Genomic DNA, 20491 nt, shown 5'->3' with positions numbered 1-20491 from the left:
CATCTGAGGTGACCCACTGCTTCTGTTGCCACTCTGAGCTGAAACACACCACCCACCACCTCACAGTGCTCACATCCACTGCCTGGTCTCCATAAACGTTTAGCAAGTGCCAGTGAATATCAGTGGATACCACTGTTTGTGCATGGAGGAATTCAATGACGCGCCTTGGCTTCGTATGCACTTCCATGTCAGACGCCATTTTGTCAGACTGCTGCCACCTGTCCCACACACAGCAACAAACCGTAATGTGGTATTGGCAGGAAGGCTCAGCCTCTGCTACTGACAGTGTGGGCCAACAACACAAAATAGGAGGCACTACTTTCGGAGCAGCCCTCAAACATTTTCTCACATGTTTTTTAAAACAGATACCTATGACATTACACACATATACACAAAACTATACCACCTGAATATCTAGAGTAAAATGCAATATAGACACATCACCTGTTTGCCTGCCCTGGTTTCAGTTACTGCATTGGTTGGAGGATAAAAATGTTTTCCTAATTAACACATTAGGAGCACCAGAGTAAATGAGAAAGATGTATTACTCCAGTCAAAAAACAATCTTTGTGGTGTTAAAAGAAGGCAGACACACACACAAGGAAATGAAAGAGGAAAGAGGAAAGGAAAAAGGGAAGGGGGAGAGAGGAAAGGGGAAAGAAAAGAAAAAACACCTCATTCAGCTAAAGGCAGCTTCACAATTCAGATGCACCTGGAATTCAGGTTCCACTGGCTTTTTCATGCTTTGATTGCTTGTTCTACAGCCTCAGCAAAGCTTCTGGAAGTAAATTTTGGGGCTGAATAGTTTTACATGGAGCTAAATCTCAGTAACATATATCTCAAGACAAGACTGTCAAAAAAATTCATTACTATACAAAATAATTTTGAAAAAACTTCCCAGTGCCTTTGAAAGAGATGCCAAAAGAAGTCTACAGGAGCACTGTTGCCGTGAATGAGTTGCTTGAAGGCAGCACAAAGTAACAAGAATAAGCCTTCATACACCACTGAATAACATAAGCTGTTTTTCTAGGCATTACTGGAACCAATACTATCGTGTATGTCAGAGAAAATCTGCTAAAACTTTTCAGACTTTTCACTCTGTCTAATCAGAATGGAAATGTAGTCCAGGAGGTGGCAAGCATCAGCTGAGCTGCATATGGTTTTGGCTGCAGAGTATCAGTGACTATTCCATAAGCAGGATGCAAAACAGTGTCTTTCAGCACCTCTGTGCTGCCATTTCATCAGTTGTCCCACAATCTTTTGTTTTTTGCATGGACAGATACATTACCTTATGCAAAGTTATTTTGAAATATCAAGCTACGAGGGAAAAATAATGATGTTAAGTTTGGACATTCCCTATTTTGCTGTGGAGACAGGCTCGCTTGTCCCGCCAGCCCTGTTGTGTCTAGCCTGCATCTATTAACAGTAAGCAGCTGTGGATAATTCAGCACAGAGGAGCACTGCACTTACTTGACCACTGAATACTTACTATCAGATTTCTACTCTGTGAAATCAGCTCTAGTGAAGTTGAAGGAGCAGATCAGCAAAAGATAGCAAGGAGAAGAGATGCCAGTTCTTCCCCTGTTTCGGGATGCCTCTTTTTTGGAGGCCACAGCTTCCCCTCCATCTGCATAGAATGCTGAGACAAAAGATATCCAATGTGCCATGATCCTGACATTCTGAAGCTACAAATAATACTCACCTACAGTTTCCACCTATAAGCATTAAAAGTAATGTAAGGTCTTCAATTTCAGAAATGTGGAAACATCATTAAAGATTTAAGTGCATTACTGATCTGGAAAGTAATTTCATAAAAGAAAATGACATTGCTGGATTGCTAAACTGTTGTCACTTCATTTTAGTTAAATCATTTTAATTAAACTCTGCCATAAAATCTGAAAGTCAGATTTTTCTTTTCTATAGGTGATGAAGTTCTTGTAGATTAAATTACCTTTATTTAAAAGCAGTTCATCCTGAAGTTGTACCTATTCAATGTTACTGAAAACTAATATGATTTCAGATACTCAAGATCTAATTTAGAGTTATTACAATGAAAGTAAATAGGAGAATTTGTCTAAATCTAGATTTTTTCCATCCTCATTATAAAAAGTTCTCATTATATAAAGTTCTCATTATATTTTTTTTCTAATAGATCTGAAACAAAGAAAACAAAGTCTACCATCACTTTAGGAGATATTAGTGATAGGATCAACAAGAGCTCTCTAGAAGACTAACTAAAATCTTTCAGAGAGCAATATTCTTCTTTTCTTTTTTCTTTTCTTTTTTCTTTTCTTTTCATTCTTTTTCCTAATGCCTTTAATCATTTGGGACTGATCTGTTCCATGACAGCCTAAGAAAGCTTCTCATGGGCAAACAGATTTCATATCTCTATGTCATAACACACTGCATTAATACAACGTGTGATTCAGCGAAACCTAATTCCTAACCTAATCTTTCCATTTAGAGGATGTCTTTAAAAATGCCCTTAGCAGAAGCTGACAAGAAGAACGAGAACAACAGTATGATGTACTTCAGATACAGACATGTAATTTCCCCACTGATAGCTAGAGTATGACTTTTCTAAGTTAATATTATAGTATACTGTGAAGCAATTTAGAAGTAAAATAGGAATGAAAATTCATAATTTGTTTAAAACAAAAGCAAAGGCAACTTTTTTTTTTTTGTAAAAAAAGCAATGAAGTATTGAAGGGAATATGTTTTTTCTTCTAGAGGAAAAAAAAAAAAGTGTGACTTTGAGGTCAGACTAAAACATGAGTAAAACAGGAAAGATTAGTATTTCAGGAAACAGCACCCTACCGAAAGAAGAAGCACATCAGTACTTTGACTTGTTGCATTTCTCATATAAAAAGTAGACACCCTGCAATCATGAGCAGGGTTACAATAGAAGTGAATACTGATCTCTCTGTTAAACAATTCCAGTAGCATTTAGGAAATATTATTAAGTACATCCTTTAATGACTGCACTATATAAAACAAAAACACAGGCAGAAAAGAGGTTTTACAATATTAGGCTGATGTAGCTGTTGTTATTTGGGGAAAATAACACAGTAATGTTAAAATCATGGGCACGCAGTCATTGGTACATAATTTTCTCCTAAATAATTGGTCTTAATTAAATACTTCCTATAGTGACTATCCACTATCTATTAGTCCTATTTCACATTAAAGGTCAAATTAACTTTGTTATTTTTATTTATTTATTTTTCTTTTCCCCATGACCAGGCACTAATGAAGCAGCTGATTAGTCAGAGTACACAGAACCAAAATCAAGCCAGGCCAACCAGAGGGGCTACTGGGACACAGTTAAGAACTGCTGAGCACATGCATAATGAAAGAGATTTGTCCTTTCTCACTTTCTTACTGAGGACCTCTCACTCCAGAGTGATGGAAAACACAGTTCTACCTCAGGCTGCTTGTAGCATATGTACGCGATTAGGTCCTGACCCCTTGCACTCATTAAAGTTTCCCAAATATTTTAGAGACGTAGAGTTGTAAATCCCTGCACCCTGCTGAAACTCCAATTTGCAAAAATTAAGCCTGTCTGCCTGAATTCCTCTGCAAATGCATTTAACTGAATATTAATATCTGTTCCCTGTTGTGAACTGATGTTTGTTGTACTTGTACATTTGCTGGTTGCCTTTGAACAGCTGCATTGTTCCGCCCCAGAAATGGCTGCATTTTGTTACAGTCTGTATTGGCAGAGGATAGGAAAGGCAGAAAAGCTGGGAATGTGTCATTCCTTCCCAGCTTCAACCATCTTTAAACAACAGTGGCAAATGGTAAATACCCAGTGATAAACCCTTTTGCCTTCACAGTCCATAACAGAGGACAGGCTAATCCTTGCCTAACTCAAAGAGAATTTGTAAAGTTTACTGGCACATTTACAAACATAAAGTTATGGTTATAGACAAAGCATGACATGCAAGTGAAATTGTATGTGATGCCATTATTTCCCTAAGAAATTCTCTCTGGGTCTTGTGAACAGGGCACCTGCTTTAAAGCTAAGTTCCTGATTTCTTGTTATCTAGGCCTCTGGTAGCTAAAACCACTTTCTTCTCCTGGAACTCAGCAAACAAGAAATATTTATAAATGTTTTAAGGATCACAAGAACTATACAAGTCAAACATTATAAAAGTGAATGTGTTTTTGAAAACTCACTGTGGCTGCTTTTTTAGAAAGGATTTTCTGGCTAGTTCAGTGTCTGCAGACTGCAAGGCTCATCTCCTTACTTGCACTGGCTGTTGCTATTTTGGTTTTCTAATGAAATCAACATTCTTGCAACTTGATCTGGAGCATTTACAGGAGATAGATTCCGTGTTCTGAGAAAACTGCTGTGATGTTTCAGTTGGGGAATTTCAATTATCATTTTCAATTAGTTTAGTACTGTCTAAGATGCATGAGAGTGGAAGACTACATTGCTAGTTCTTAAATAAAAAAAACCAAGACTTGACTATCCTACCATAACTGCTACATAACAAACTGTAACATAAAAATACAGTTGAGAACTTCTCATTATAACCTGATGAATAATGTATGATAGATAAAGCACTGTGAATAAACATTAAGCCATCACCAACAGTCTGAGAAGGGATGGCAGAAAGTTATGCGATCCTTTCAATGTTTGCTTGATTAAAGTTTGGAATTTCTGAAACTTAGATATGTTTCACATAAGTTCATAAGTTCATAAGTTCATAAGGTTGGAAAGGACCTATAAGATCATCTAGTCCAACCATCCTCCTATCACTATCTCTACCCAACTACTAAATTAAGTCCTTTAGCACCTCATCTAAACGCTTCTTGAACAGCGCTAGGGATGGTGCCTCAACCACCTCCCTAGGCAGGCCATTCCAGTGCCTGACCACTCTTTCAGAAAAGAAATGCTTTTGCATTCAGAAGCATCTGAAGTAGCCTTACTTTCACTGGCTTTCATGGTATAATATACAGAATATATATATATATTTGTGCATGTGCATTATATATATATATTTATAATATCCTGCTGGTGTATAAGATTTCTGTCAGTGAAGTCTTGCTAGAGAAGAATAATCAAATAAGTGTACTACCATAATATATATATATATATATACACATTAAAAAATGAAACTATATCTGAGCAAGAAGCTACCAAATACTTCATAGAAAACTATTTGATTATTGTACTCTCATTGGAAAACATGAGATGAGCTTACAAAGTCTGTCTTTCTTTCCCTTTTTCCCACTTAATAACTCATTTGCTTTTCAGCCAGTTCTAGCAACCATTCAGCACAACCCCTGCTGCTATCAGTAAAGTCATATTTGTTCCGTATAACTGATTGCCTATGGCAGCTCATATAACTTTATTCCCCATCTCTGCTTGGTTGATAACATGAGCAGGATTGTTTTCTTATTGTTAATACTTAGAAATATTCCTAACTGCTGAATGAATCTACTGTATAACAAAAAACAACTTTTCAAAATTACTATGAAAGCAACTGATACGCTGATGCTTTCATGTTTATTCATGCTCATCTTCACTGTGCTTCTGCCTTACACCTTTGTTAATGTGGGAGAAAGAAATCTTCTACCAGAGCATCGAAAATTATATAAGTACTAGACTGCAGTAAAGGAAATTACTCTGTTATTTGTAAACAATATCGGCATTTCTTACAAATGTATTTACTTCTCAGAATGCTGTTTTGAGGCTATTTAGATACCTCTTATATCAACTGTTTGATTCCTTCCCTATCACCAATGAAGAAACCCACATCAGAATTAAATAAGAAAGAAATCATAATTAAATTCAAAAATCCATTGCATTATCTGTATATGATAGATCCAACAGAGGGATAGGAAATGCAGCTGGCATGAAAATAAGAAAGGGCAGGACCAAAATTCTACATCATGCTTGGTCTCAGAGAACACATGCTAGATTTGCTGTGTGAGTACATAAAAAAACTCTTGTCCAAGATTTGCAGACACTGGCAGTTGTCTGGAAATTCAGCAGGTCTATGCCAGTACCAGCTAAGCAGTAGATTATCACCAAAAGCAGAAGCCTGCATCAAAAACAGAAGGAACTGTGAAGTCTGGAAATGGTCTTGGAAAGAAGACACAGCACAGCAAGAAAGGATGTAGGATCAGCAGGGGTTAAACATCAAGGTGTTTTTTGAGGGCTAACTTTTCCAATACGCTCCATTTGACAAGGAGATAGTTATCAAAGCAGAGAGTTTGAATTCTTGTTCCTATAGTCATGAATGAAGATATCTGAATTGCTTTTTAATCTACTGCAGTTATTTGTGTGTCGGGTAAGATTTCATGCTGGGAGGTCCCTGCTGTATCCTTTCTGTTGTTACTATTTCTCTGGTAAAAATCTACACAGAATCATCCAGATACAGAGAAAAAGAAATGCTGGTAGCCTTGCACAGCTGTAACTTGATGCTGCAGCAGCTCTTTATGCACTGCCCTCTTGCTAGTTGCTGTAGTTAGAGCCACCAACATCAGGCTCACTGAGAAAGACACTGAACAAGATGCTTTACAGTATTTGGGTACAGTCTGTTAGAAACTCCTTTACAAACCTTACAACAGGAAAGAATAGGGTACTACAGAAGGATAAAAACTCTCAAACTACTCACTGATATTTTCTGAAGTTCAAGCAGATTTCTCAAAGTTATACTGCAGATTGGCTATTTCCCCTATTTTAAAGGCCCAGACCAAAAGTTAGATGTTAATGTACAGCTGTAAAAACTGAACCCAAGTTTCTCGAGACCCACTGTGTTACAACACAATTGTTCCTCTGATTCTTCTGTTCTTATATTCAGTACTGATAAATTCATTCTTATGAGATTTCAAGTAGAAAACAATGTGTGCTTTAAGCTGCAATACAAAAATAGTTGATTTTTATGCTGGATGTGAGCCATGCATGCAATCACTTGTGCTTTTTAAAAGCAACTAGTCAAAGGGAATGAATCACTTCTGTGCTAGCTAACATGAAACAAAGTTCAAAGCGGATGAAATTTGAGCATTCATCAGATTAATTTTAAATCTTCAAGACCTCTTCAATTTTCAGTGCCATGCTAAACCATCCTTTCAAATTTTAATACACCATTAAGACCTAATTTTTAGCTCAGGTGATTAAAATCTATTTTTTCAACTGGATATGATATGGTTGCTCTTAATTTATGCCACTGTAGCACAGCAGATGACTGTTCAATATAGCATATTTGTTTAGTCCAGTAAACAGGCATTAAATGTTGTTTGCATATGTAAGGAAGAAAGGAGATCAAAAAGCTAACTGCCTAATGTGAATTAATAGACAAAAGACGCTGTATTAAATAACACCCATCTTTAAATGACATCTTTGAAGAGCAGGGTGAAGTACCATGGCAGAGTTGATGGATTAAGATAAACATAAAACACCTACTCACATTTAAATTACATTTAAGACCCAAAAACTTTTGCACTGAAGGTACAGTTTTGATTCCCATATACTGTTAAAAAGAACATATGCCAAAATCAGAAAGAAAATACCACAGAGTTTTATTTTTAAAAACAACATTTCCAACTACTAGAGCCAAAATGCAGTCTCCCCATATCCTGGGAGTTGAAATGGAGATAGACACCTAAGAGTCTCCCCAGATCCTTAGAGAAAAGATTTTTTTGCTTGTTAATGTCAAATGGTAAGAAAAAATTGCTGTAGAATGATATATGGAAACAGGAATTCCAGACCAGTCTTTTCCCATAGCAAATCTGTGACATGTTGCCACTCACCTAGGCATAACCTTAGAGAGTAGGTCCTCACTAATCTACATACTGGCCTGGTGAATTGTAAAGTTACAAGGAAACATTTTGTATGAATTGCTGCTATTCATTGTGTTATCAATCAGTAGTCCTCAAGGATATTAACTTAGTTTCTAGTTTGGAGGACCAAGTTGCTTCTTCAGCTTATTTTTTCACTCCTAAAAAGGTAATGATAATAACATTACAAGCATCAAGGGTGACTTTCACAAATGTAATTGCTTAGAACTACCCCCCCTTCCCAAGTAGAAGACAACTTTCAATTTACAGTTGAATTCAGTGGATTCACATTGTCTTAGCAAACGATATACAAGCGGTGAGAGTGTTATACACCTCTCAACAATGTCTGATATTAACTGCAAATGCAATCAGCTTGGGAATCGCAGTGTGATACTTAATAACAAAAAGGCATGACTGTGACTATGGCTAATTTACCATCAAGAGGAACAGGGTCCTTCCCTGCATGGGCTACCTGCATTAATAAACTTTATCTTATGGCTAGAATTACTATTGTGTTACTATTACTCATTCCACAAAGAACAGGACAGGGGACAAGGAGGTAGGGGCCAGATAAACAGGCAAAGGTTTAACCTTTCCTCAATATCTAAAACTTTGTTAACTTTAACTGAGCTGGAATGGAGGTCTCCAGCAGAGAACAAAAACAAATTTTCCACCTTTGAGCGAAGTGCAGCTGAGTACTATTATGTATTACCCCCAACACTTGGCAGATTGCAAACTTGCAGCTTTTCACAAAACTACAGCACAACCCTGTGTACTTCAGTTTCGAAAGAGATTTATCTCAGGTTCTAAAGAGATTTATCTCAGGTTCTAAAGCATCACTGGATTTATTTTATGTTTCTGAGAAAGTGTTCTTTTGAATCAGAGCCAGATTCAGAACATTTCTCTGCTTCTTCTACTGTAATTCATTTGCTGTTTCTGAAGAATAAAATAACAAAACCTGGGTATAGTTCTGAATTTCTAACCACTACACAATATCTAGCCTAAAAATCCACATTAGGGATTAAAATTTGAAGCCTTTGCCTTTACCAGTGAGAAAATGCTCATGCTGCTTATGAGTGCAGGCCATATTTCCTGTCTGGCCTTAGGGGCATCTAATAAATATCTAACAATGTTCTATCTTTAATTTCATTTCTCCTCACTAAGAGCTTCATATTACTGCTTTACAGTATCTTTACCACCACATGTCTGTGCTTTCAGTCAGCAAACTCTATTTAGTTTGCAGTGCACAGCTAGGTTCCTCACGCAATCAAACATCTGGAGTCTATTAATTTCTCTTGTAGGACAAGAGAAACTTGATGGGGGAAAAATGAAGAGCAATCAGCTTTAATGAATGTTAGCTGGAGCTGTGCAGCTTGAACCTTCCATCAACATATTTCATTCACTTTGTCCATCATTTTAAGTCTTTTCCAAAAATTAAATCCTTTCCATGTGGCTCTGTTTCTTGTTACTTCTAAAGCCAGGACAACAAAATTAAAGCTAGAAATTAAGCAGAAATGTAGTTTCCTACTTCTATAGGGTTTGGGGAAAATGTTATTTAGATTTGCATTCAAAGTTTGCTTTTACCTTTTTGCAACTACTGAATTATATTACTGTTAAACAAAGAATATTATTAGGCAGTGATTCAGGACAACAACAAAGACTACATTGCCTTATAATTCTTTTAGCTCCCAGGAGCCACTTTGTTTTAAAAACTCATTTGAAGAGATGAGGCCATTTTCAATTCATTTGGAAGAGACTGTATTTCATGTTTTCTTAAGTGGCATGGTTTGATTTTTTTTTTCCCCAATTTAACTACTTACAAGTGTGGGCTTTTCCTGTGTAATTAATGTACAAACAAAAAAGCATTACAGATCTGTTTTCTTTATTTCCTTCTCTCTTTTTTTTCTATTTTATTTTATTTTTATTTTTCCTGTTGATTCTCCCATTTGGTTGAAATTACATACTAAACCAAATTGTATACGTTATTAAATTGATTACAGATGATCCAGTTAGAATCTCAAAGAAAGAATTTTTAGGGAACTAGCTGATATTACGTGAAAGAAAAATCTGATGGAAAAGAATGAAATACATAAAAAGGAGAAAACCATACCATCAAGGTATTTAAGCACTAAAATCCTGCCCATAAATTAGAGATCATGATATCCCCTTTCCCTCTCTCTATTTCTCATTACTAAGGAATGGGTGGAAAGGTTTGCATTTTTAAACAATCCACAGACATAGGGTACTTTTGAAAGAAACTGCAGGTGAAATGACAGCTTTTCTTTTATTGCAGAATGAAATACTAGCATATGTCTTTTTTTCCTTGCAAGTTTGTTGAATGCCTTCTGAATCTAGCTACATAATTTCTTGATTTACATCAGATTTTACAAAAAAAATCAATGTCAATAAAAAACAAAACAAAAAAAACCCTAAAAGGTGGAAACCATAATGAGGAATGACCATCTGAGAAATATGAATTAGCTGAGAAGAGTTAAAATGGTTTTCATAAAAGGAAGACTCACAACTGTGAAGTTGTCCTTTGACGGGATCAAGAAACACAAGGATAAGAGTGATCTAATTGATCTTGGATTTACACAAGGCTTTCAACAAGTTCCTTCATGAAAGGCTTTTAAGAAAACTAAATGGCCATACTGTAACATGGCTTAAAAGCATAAAGGTGATGCACACTGGAGATATTTTTTTTTAATTAAAAAAAGTAGTATTAGACAGCTTCTTGAATAAAGAAGGACTAATTATTCTATTTATCTTCCCTTGAAAATAGATGACTGACATGGATATGACAGTTGTCTATAAAGTAAGAAGCCTAGGGTGGCTGGGCACTTCTTGTTGAGTTACAAGAAGCAGGGGAGGATGTCAAATTAACCTGTAGGAACCAGACTCAAACAGGAAGAGGTGATTCTTCATGTCACATATAGTTGAGGATGATTTTCTACAATCAGCTATCAATATTAGAATTTATGTGGGCTCGAAAGGAGACAGAGAAAATTCATGGAAAATAAATTCATAACTGTTATAAAATAGAGAAGAACTCTATTCAGCTGAGGAATTTCTTGAGTGGTACTCACTGAATGCCACCTGGGTTAAGCAGCATACATTTTCCATGTCCTTAGTACTTCCTGTATACTTTCATTTTTTACCCCTTACCAGGATATACGCCCTTAATTAGGCCTGAGTACTACTACTTAGCTACTTTTATTTTACCATCACTCAACAATGCTAGATTTTTTGAGTGGCTGCTCTTGAAAGCAGATGAGCAGTTGGGATTTTGATCTGGATTCTTTTTCATAAAGACCTTATCACAAAAGATCAAATTTCAAGCTAAACTTTTGCCTGTATTTGGGCACAGATGAATGTTGGTTGAGCTCTGGGATTTGTAATGTGATGACTTTCTAAAGTTAATTTTTGTTACATAACATTTTTATCAGTTGTTGCCTTGACTTGAACGTTGGGGTTTTAGAGAAATTTATGGAGATGAGGGCAATGCTTAAATGCCTGTGTTTGCTGTTAAATTTAAAGTTTTCAGTGATCTGCAAAAATTGTCTCTGAAATGCTGCAATTTATTTGTGCCATAGAGACCAAATATCAACCAAAATGTCATAAACCCCACAAATGAATACAGTTTCATAATGAAGTCCAGTTTCTGACCAGCTTTTAGAAATCCCAAAAGGATGCAGAGAATGCACAAGATAAGAATCCTATTAAAAAGCAAGATATGCTGAGGCATAAACATTTAAGGAAGTCATATATGGCAAATGGGAGTAGTTAATGACTATGGAGCATTATATGCTAGAGATTAGGACATAAGAAACTTTGCATCTCCCTATTATGGGTATAGCTTAGTTACAGAGTTCAAATGTTTTTCTTACTGAGGAGTAAGCAACAAATTTTCTTACAAGAAAAAAAAAATTAAACAGCAATTTCCTTGGACTGTTTTTACAAAAAAAAAATCCTCAACAGACTACTACGAAAGAAAGATTTTTTTTTTCTATGTCTCTTCTCCTCTGAGAACCCTAATCCTAATCAGTTCAAGAAATGGACTCCACAGTTTAAATGTTCCAAGTCTTTGTACCAAGTTTTGTCATCACATCTGATAACTTTTTTTATTATTATTATTATTTTCACAGCTTGTTCTGCAGTTGTCAGTACTACACAATATATATAAAAACTGAGGGTTTAAAAAAGAATTTCTATGCTGAGGTTCCCAGCACCACTGATGTTATCTATTGTTGCTACTTCCACTAAGTTGCAGAACACCATGTATATTTCACAAAGTAGAAGTAAGTAGAATTTTAAACAAATGCTGGAATATTCAGCTTTAAGGATCTAAAGGCACTATTTTAAGCATAATTTTATATATAACTATTATTTTTGCTGTTGAAGAGAAATTTCTCCAATGTTCCTCGTGGTTTTGGTCAAAAACATTGACATCATTTTACATATCAATTTAATGTTGCCTTTTGCTATGCCAATCAATTTTGAAGTACTTTTCTCTTTTGCCTCAAAGATGACAAATAGATTAAGGGTGGGATTAACATCAGGGAAAAACAGCTACTGATATTTCACCAACTGTATGGAGATGCTTCACTTGTCACATAAAAAAAAGTCAAATTGTTCTGACTTGTTTTTTTTCCAACTGAGTGATGATGAAAGAAGCTTGTTCCACATCATCATTTTACACAGTTCTCTTGTATGGTCAAAAGAGATAAAGGCATCGATGTCTAGTAAAAGTTCCTATAAACAGCGTGACTATCCAAATGCAGAAGTGTTTAATTATGGTACATTTTACCTTGTTTTCTACAAGACATTCATAAACAGACATCAGATTTGATTATTCATTTTTACCAAAATGATAAAAAATAGTCTCAAACAAACTCAAAAGCACCCTAGCGGTAACAAAACTATAAATCTACTCATAAATAAAATATATGAAGGGTTGATATTCTCTAAGATTCTTTTTTTCTGAAAAAAAAAAAAAAAAAAAAGTATTTACCAGGGTGCTGGAAGACATTTTTGCAGCCATATACTTAAGAATTTTACTGTCACAGAAGTATCTATAACAACCTTTATCAGTAAGGAAAAGAGCGAATTTTATCTACAGCAAGATTTTGGTCAGGAAAAGATTTTTAAAAAGTGCTACAGCAACATGTCAACATTACGCAAGTTAGTAAGAATCAGCTAGCCCTCTTGAACTGAGTTGTTTTAAGGTTTTTTTTCCACACAAATGTTGTCTAGCAATGCTCCTTTAAAGACTATTCCCTTTCTGAGTATGGTTTGTCTGGCAGAGTTATTTTGAAGTATTTAATTTTATGTCAGACCAAGTCTCTTCTGCTTCTCCAAAGCCTCTGACTTGTAGTCAGTGAAAGAAAACACTCAACCTTCAAGTAAATCCTGACACTGAAAAAGTGATATTTTCCTCAGTTTGTTTAGGGAACTTGTCTCTACCTAGTCTTTGGGTTACCCTAGTGCCTTTACATGTCTGATGAAGGGCTCAAGTACCTGAAAGCTTGCCTACTTTCTCCATCATATTTCAGTCCAATAGAAGACCCTGCCTCTACCTCAGTATTTTGTCTAACGGTCTTTAAAGAACATTGCTATTTAAAGAACATTGCTATAAGAATTGGAAGCATCACTCCACAGACATCAAATTGACAAATAGGCTTAGTTTTAAACCCTCAGCAGCTATCAGCTACGTAGATGCAAAGTCAAGTAACTTAAAGACCAAGTGTTTCCCACTGTCGCCACACCTCTGAATATGTAGAACTAGCCATTCAAAACCATTTTGTACTGATACCTTTTAAAACACTCCAGTTAAACCTACAGGAGCTCAGCTGTCTACAGTTAAACTACTTCAAGTCAGCAACTGGGAACAGAACTGCAGGCAGGCTTTGTAATGCAGTGGCTAATTTCACACAAAACTGGTTCTTTTTATGCTTACAAAAAGGTTACCTTTTGACGATACAACACAATTCAACTGTTGATATCATCAACAGAGAGAATTGGTATAATTGGTATCTCATTCCACCAGTTCCTTTCCTTTCAGCAGTGGAAAATGCAGCAGTTGGATATTATTAGGGTCTAACAATGCTTCAGATAATTAAAAAACAGCAATGGATGCTAAACTATACTGAGGCTACAGAGAAACAGTGAAAGAAGCAACTTCAGGACTTGAAAATTGCAAAATTTTTCCTTTTTGGGGGAGGGAGGACATACCAATAGTGATAAAGACAGTGCATGCAGGATGGAAATAAAAATCCTAAAAAAGCTTTCAGTCTAATTGTATCATTAATTCAGAGAAAGTACACAATGCTTCATTTGAAATTCTGCTTTCTTCTTTGTTTGGAGTATGAAAGCAAGAAATGAGTAAATTTTAAAACAATTGGCACCATTTACTGAAGTAAACTTATGTCCTAAATCGTCATTTGGAAATACACATTTCTTTCTGCATTTGTTTTGATTTAGCTGTCACGAGAAACTCATGTTTAAATGCAGGCTTTTCTGCCTCATGGCCGAGTCTCTTTGTGTGCATTTCCTAAGTGTTACTTACTTTACTTTGAAGGTGGGCTGAGCATAGGAATCTGACGAAAGAGTGGGCTGTGCCCTTCATCTGCAGCTCTTACATTCTTCTGAATGAATACATTTGCTAGTGCAGTACGCAGCAGCAGCAACAGTGTGGTGCTCTGGGTCTCCAGCTCTGCCTCAGGCTCACTGAACATCTGCAAGACAATTTTTTTTTTTTATGTTCTGTAAATGAATGCTGCCTAATTGCACGAGGAAAATGGGCACAGGGGATTATATCTGCATTGCTATGAGTGGAGGGGCGCCTTGGGGCTTTAGATTGCAAGGTGGCAAGGAGCAAAAGCAGCCTTTGCAAATCGCCAAGGTAGGATCATGAGATGTTGTCAGTGTTTTGTGAACATGAGTGAAGACAATAGTTTGCTAACTATATAATGTCTCCAGTGAAATTGTTGGTATGGATTGTATTGTGTATTGCTTGTTTGACTGTGCTAATGTTTTTCATGGAGATTATACAGGTGCTGATTGCGTTTGTTGCAATAAAAAGTAATGATTACTTTTTGACAGCTAACAAGTATTGCAAACGTTTTCTTGAACGTAAAAGATTGCAAACTGAAATGATGTATGCCTTTCAGCTCCTATATGATTTGCTGTAAGTTTTTGAGTGCTTTCAGCATATAGCAAAAGTGAACCTCATATTAGGAAATGCTGTTTCAGTCATCTATTCATGATACTTCTCTAGGAAAAGAACAAGAACAGCTTTATCATGAGAAAATGTTCTTACTATTTTGGGAATCCCAGAAAGAATTGCACCAAGTTATCTCTGTTTTTGGAAAGTTATCCAGACTTAGGAACAGTCTTAATAGAAGCCAAACATTTCCTTTTATATTTCACAAACAGCATTGAAAATTACTGAACGCCTCATAAATTATCTTCATTTATAAAATGAAAGCAAAATAGATAGTAAAGAATTTCAGAAAAATTAACAATAAGAATTGGTAACCCCAACCCACAAAAGTGACACTTTGAGAAGTGCTGTTAAAAATCAGTGCTCATTCCATTGCAACAGTGATGATTTGACACAGTTATTAGAGCTTATATAACTGTATGGCGCTGTGGACTCTTTTCGTAGGCAAGGCGGACAAATTTTGTTTGGAGCACTGGGATCAGCAAAATACAATTGGCTGAAACAATACAGGGACTGTTCGCCATATAATGAACTCTGCCTTGTTAAATTGAGAGAGATTAAAATATATAAAAATAGGCTGAGAAACAAGATGCCTAGGGATTTACAGATCACCTTTTAGTTCTTGGTAGTCCCAGTACACCAAGTGTTAAGTTTATTGAACTTTTATATATTATTTTAGGTCAACAGTTCAGCTATTTAAACTCTAACTTTCTTAACCTGTCAATATACTTATTAGTTAGTCACGTTTAAATTACTGGATCAGTTAAATTTTTCACAAATAGCAGAACAATAGGTGCAAGTCTACTTCGTCTTATAAAAGAAGGACTTTTTAGTTCCTCTGTCAAGGAAACATCATCTTTCCCAATTATTTTCAATGATTTTAATTCCATAATGCTTTCCATATTCAGCAACAGAACTACTTTTATTATGTTTATGTATCAATTTCTTATTAGTGTTTCTTTGTGTGTGTGTGTGTGTGTGTGTGTTCTAATAGTTTGCAAAACTTGAGCATGTATAAAAAGCTTTCCTACTGATAGGCAGATGTTGCTTTACAAGTAAAACCCCTGATAATAGATAATGGTGGAGTCCTGCCATCTAGCGAAAATTTATAGCTAGAACTTCAAAAACTGAGTAATGGTGAAAAACAGGCTATACCAAATACTTTTTTTTTTCATATTCACATCCTAGATAGCAGCACATGAGTCTGGCATCTCTTTCCATTAGAACTTGGGGTTTAAAAAAGAGATCCGTGGTAACAGTTATGACTTTTCACTTTTTCCAGTGGGGATAGCTAAACTTAGGAAACCATTTAGGAATTAAGAAGCAAGAATTTGTTATCTTGAAAATAAAACCAATCAAAAGGCCAATATCATACGTAAGAATATATTTTTTAACAAAGTTCATGCATGACAGCACATACATATTAGAAGCATGGTGGACTGGATGCTTTCTGAATTCCAGATCATTCATTTCTCTACACTTAAGAGTTGATGGGATCAGTGAAACTTAAAAATTGACACTAGTATCTGGCCAAAAACCTGAAACTTAGAGCAGATAGGCCACAGCTTTTTTTGTTACTTGCCTTTGTCGGTAGGCTTCGCCATCCTTCCTGGGGAGCTTGGGCTCTCTTGGAGGTACACACACATGGGTCTGCAAGTCAGGAGCCACCGACAGGCTGAAGTACTGTGAGGTGGGTGGTCTGCAAAGAGGTAATGTTTTTAGCTTCACTTTTGTTATCCATGAAAACTGACACTACTAGCATCTGGAAGATTAAATGATTCCCCAACTACTGCATAGTAATTTTTGGTACTGGCTGCAAGATCCAAGGCTAGTGTTTCCCAAATACAGTTTATATATATATATGTATATATAAAGTTCTGTACTGGGGCATACGGATGTAGATCCAATTGCTAATGTATACCAATGGAGGTTTTGCCATAAGTGCGTGCATCTGCTTTCAGAATCTCAGCACATAGGTACTGGGAGAGCTGCAGAGGGGCTGCTCTTGTGGTTGCTGAACACAGCTTGAATGCTGTAACCCCGAATCACTGTAGTGGAAGTGCATTCAGGCCCTGGTCACAAGCAGAGCACTGGCTGTGATACAGATCTAAAGACGAGAGGGATATAACTCAAAGGGAAGTGAGGCAATCCATGAAAACATGGCAGGATACAAAAATCCCAAAATCATACTTATCTACAATTTGGTAAAGGAAAAACACTGCATTTAAAACTAATGAAGCTAGTCAACGTAGTTCACTACCAAAAACAACTTTTACCAGCTTTACTCATACACACTTTTAAAATCTCTTTTTTCATCAAAAATGCTTTTTTGTTGTTGTTGCTGCCTAATTCTTAAAATATACAAGCAAGTAGCATTCCCACTAAAAATCAGTGAGAGTTTCGTCTGTAGTACAAAATACCATATAATATGATCATGCTATGTTTTAATAGGGAGATAAAGACAAAACTTTTGCCTTCACAAGAAATATCTTGATTTGTTTTTTTTTTTTTCTCATCTGCACATAAAATAGGAAATTTTCATTGGCAAATAATTTTTCAATCATTAAATTAGCTTCAATATAATTCAGTAATTCACTAAATGTGAGATTGACACAAACGGAGATTTTGTGATAATGTATCATGAAATACCATACTACTTCATCCATTTATAACTCTCACTCAAAATAAATATGTTTTAAAATCATTTTATACCTTTTTCATAGAGGCATACAAAATGTTTACCCATTCTTCAACTCAAACTTGAGCTCCTGAAATGAACTTACGCTATGTCTACTAATTACACAACTAATAAAAAAATATTTCTTATTAAAAATAATGTGCATAATCTAATACTGACCAAAATGATTTAAAAATATTTTTTTAAAGCACGATGTCATGGAAGTTTTCCTTAGCAGGATATCTATCTCATAAATGATTGTTCTGGAAATAAAAAAGATAACTGGGAGTATTACACTACTGGAAACAGTGGTAGTGCTGGGTATGCTGTGAATGCATCATGACAATACAGCATGTCACTACAGTAGAGTAGCTTTCCCAGAGGTTAGGAAATCTCAGTACAACAGTGACCCTACATGGTTAAGAATTCAAAATATATAAGAGCAGAGTGCCCTTTGTTTCCACCATGCCATACATGAAAAACCTTTTTTTCTGAATATCACTTTTTTTTTTCCCCTTGCAAATATTTTTGCAGTTTTTAATCTATAAAATACACAAAACCTGTAAAAAAATGATAGATGATTTTCAGGGCTAGCACTTAAAAGAAAGTCCCATGAGTTTTACCACTAATACTTAACAATATCAGCCATATTATATATATTGAAGCTATATCCTTTCAGAATCATCTCTTTTGCAACAGGAAATTTAATGAAGATGCCTATAGATGATTTTAGTTTATGAATCAATCATGATGTATCTACATTAAAATTACATGTTACAGATATGCTATGTTCAGCATATTACATTCATTACGGTTGGACTAGATGATCTTGTAGGTTCTTTCCAACCTAACGTATCTATGAATTACCTCCACCAAAGCAGCAATTTGATAAACCTACTGCTTTTATCTGTCAAAGTTTTGGTAGTTTAAGATTGGGAACTTAACTGAATATTTCTAGTATTCAAGGTGATAAATCCCATTACTCAGACCCCTAAGCACTTCAAAGGAAATTCAGTCCTCTGTCTCATATTGTTATCCTAAAAGTAAAAACAAGCAGGTGCTTAAAAATCCTTATAATCAATGGTGTCACAGATTGTCATGCTTGAGACACTGGAAGAACTAATGTTACTGAGCAAGATGCCTCAATTGTTAGTGATTTCAGATCATGTCAGTTCCAGAACTATCCCAGTCAATATGTAGTAAACATATACATATATTTCCACATATGTCAGCAAGAAACACATCTTCAATGGGAATCATGTCCTGTTTTATATCTTTATATCACAAAGATATGAAGAAACATGCAATGAATTCTTAAATCGCTGAAAAACCTTATATAATTTTTCAGAAACTTTTTAAAATGAAATTTTCAGAAAAATAAAATGGTAACAATTTTCCTCTTTTACTTTCAACCATACCAGTTTGCTGGTATATATTATATACTATGCCTATCCTCTAAAATTTCACATTACATGAAAAATCTTAATAGATACTTTAAAGTTTAGTTTTTTAAAAACTACTCTGAAACCCAATCTTTGCCATGCTCTGATCAAAATTTTCTTACATCAGGAGATGGACAATATACAAGACAATGGAATTTGCACAGTATGTTAACTATACTCCAAATTAATCCTGTGATCATTCAGGCTTCAAATCCAACAATCTCAGCTAGGCCTCATGCAAAACCTATACAGTTTGTGACTATTTTGCCAGTTTCTGAAATAGACTACTTCTGGTGCTGCTATTCAGACGGTGGCTTTACTTTTGCCTTAGTAATGACGTGATAACTGGCTGCCTGGTTGTTTTGGACATGTGCACCTGATTTCAACCCTCTGATTTCAATCCAAGTGTCAGTTTCACCCTTTTGGATTCACTAGAACCTGAAACTGAAAGTGAAACTTGAAGAATTGGCTACAACTTGAATGAACAGCAGGAAAAGTGGTATCTGGATTTGATTAATGCTGGATGTTTATAGAGGTAGGCTCTATTGTGGCCATTCGGCTTTCTCTCCATATCTGAAATACCTGACACATGCAGTACGTGCTCAAGAGATTTTTCCTCAAATTGACCTTTACACTTAGTTTAATAGAGAAGAAGTACAGTGTAAGATATGTCAGCACAGTTATGCTTTCAATCCTGAGGTAAGGCAACTCATGCCACTGTCACATACATGAGAATTGTGTTAGCATTGCAGCTGGCTCATTCAAAAAATATACCAATGTTGCTAGGTGTAAGGAAACTTTTTCAAGCCACTGTTGTTCTACATCTTCACCACTGACACATGCTCACAATTCCAAGCAGAACAAACGTGTTAGTAAAAGCTGAGATTCTGCTTGCTGCATGCTAGTTGAGATGTGGTAAATACACTTGGTGCTATGCCTGTGCTCCCAGCTCATTTCAGTGCCAAGTCATATTGAAAGGAATAAACCAGCAGCAGTTAAAGAAGTGGCTTTAGCTCAGTGGTGTACATCTGCACTGACAGCATAGGAGCACCATCCTCTCAGTGAGAAACAGGAAAGGAGGAATTTGTTTAGTGCCATTTCTAGATGACATTTAAAAGTATCTTTGAGTAGGAGTTGTTGCTTTGGTGACAGTAGCTTCTGAAAATATACTAGTTAAGGCATACTCAATTAAGTTCTTACTGTATGCTAGCATGTTTGAAAAAGAAGATGCATACAAGCAGTGCAAAGGCTCGGTTCTGAACCATGACTGCTGATTGTTCTTTATTTGTATTAACTGACATCTTAAACAGAATTTGAACACAACTTCAGGCTAATATAGACAGAGCAAATTGTGTTTAA

General features: G+C 35.7%; 1 protein-coding gene across 2 annotated transcripts in view; it reads left to right on the top strand.

Moving 5' to 3' along the window:
* Window positions 1–14464: 14464 nt before the first annotated feature.
* Window positions 14465–20491, top strand: part of SYNPO2 (synaptopodin 2) — an 86547-nt gene continuing 80520 nt past the window's right edge. For both annotated transcript variants that reach the window (XM_065736820.1, XM_065736821.1), the window contains exon 1: window positions 14465–14692. In XM_065736820.1, coding sequence (XP_065592892.1) covers window positions 14564–14692 — 129 coding nt within the window. In that variant the 5' untranslated portion in view covers window positions 14465–14563. The remainder of the gene's footprint in view (window positions 14693–20491) is intronic.

Source organism: Cyrtonyx montezumae, unplaced genomic scaffold, assembly GCF_038088225.1.
Source record: "Cyrtonyx montezumae isolate F1298 unplaced genomic scaffold, pur_monq_1.0 scaffold_2, whole genome shotgun sequence".
Taxonomy (NCBI): domain Eukaryota; kingdom Metazoa; phylum Chordata; class Aves; order Galliformes; family Odontophoridae; genus Cyrtonyx; species Cyrtonyx montezumae.
This window is presented reverse-complemented; position numbering and strand designations above follow the sequence as displayed.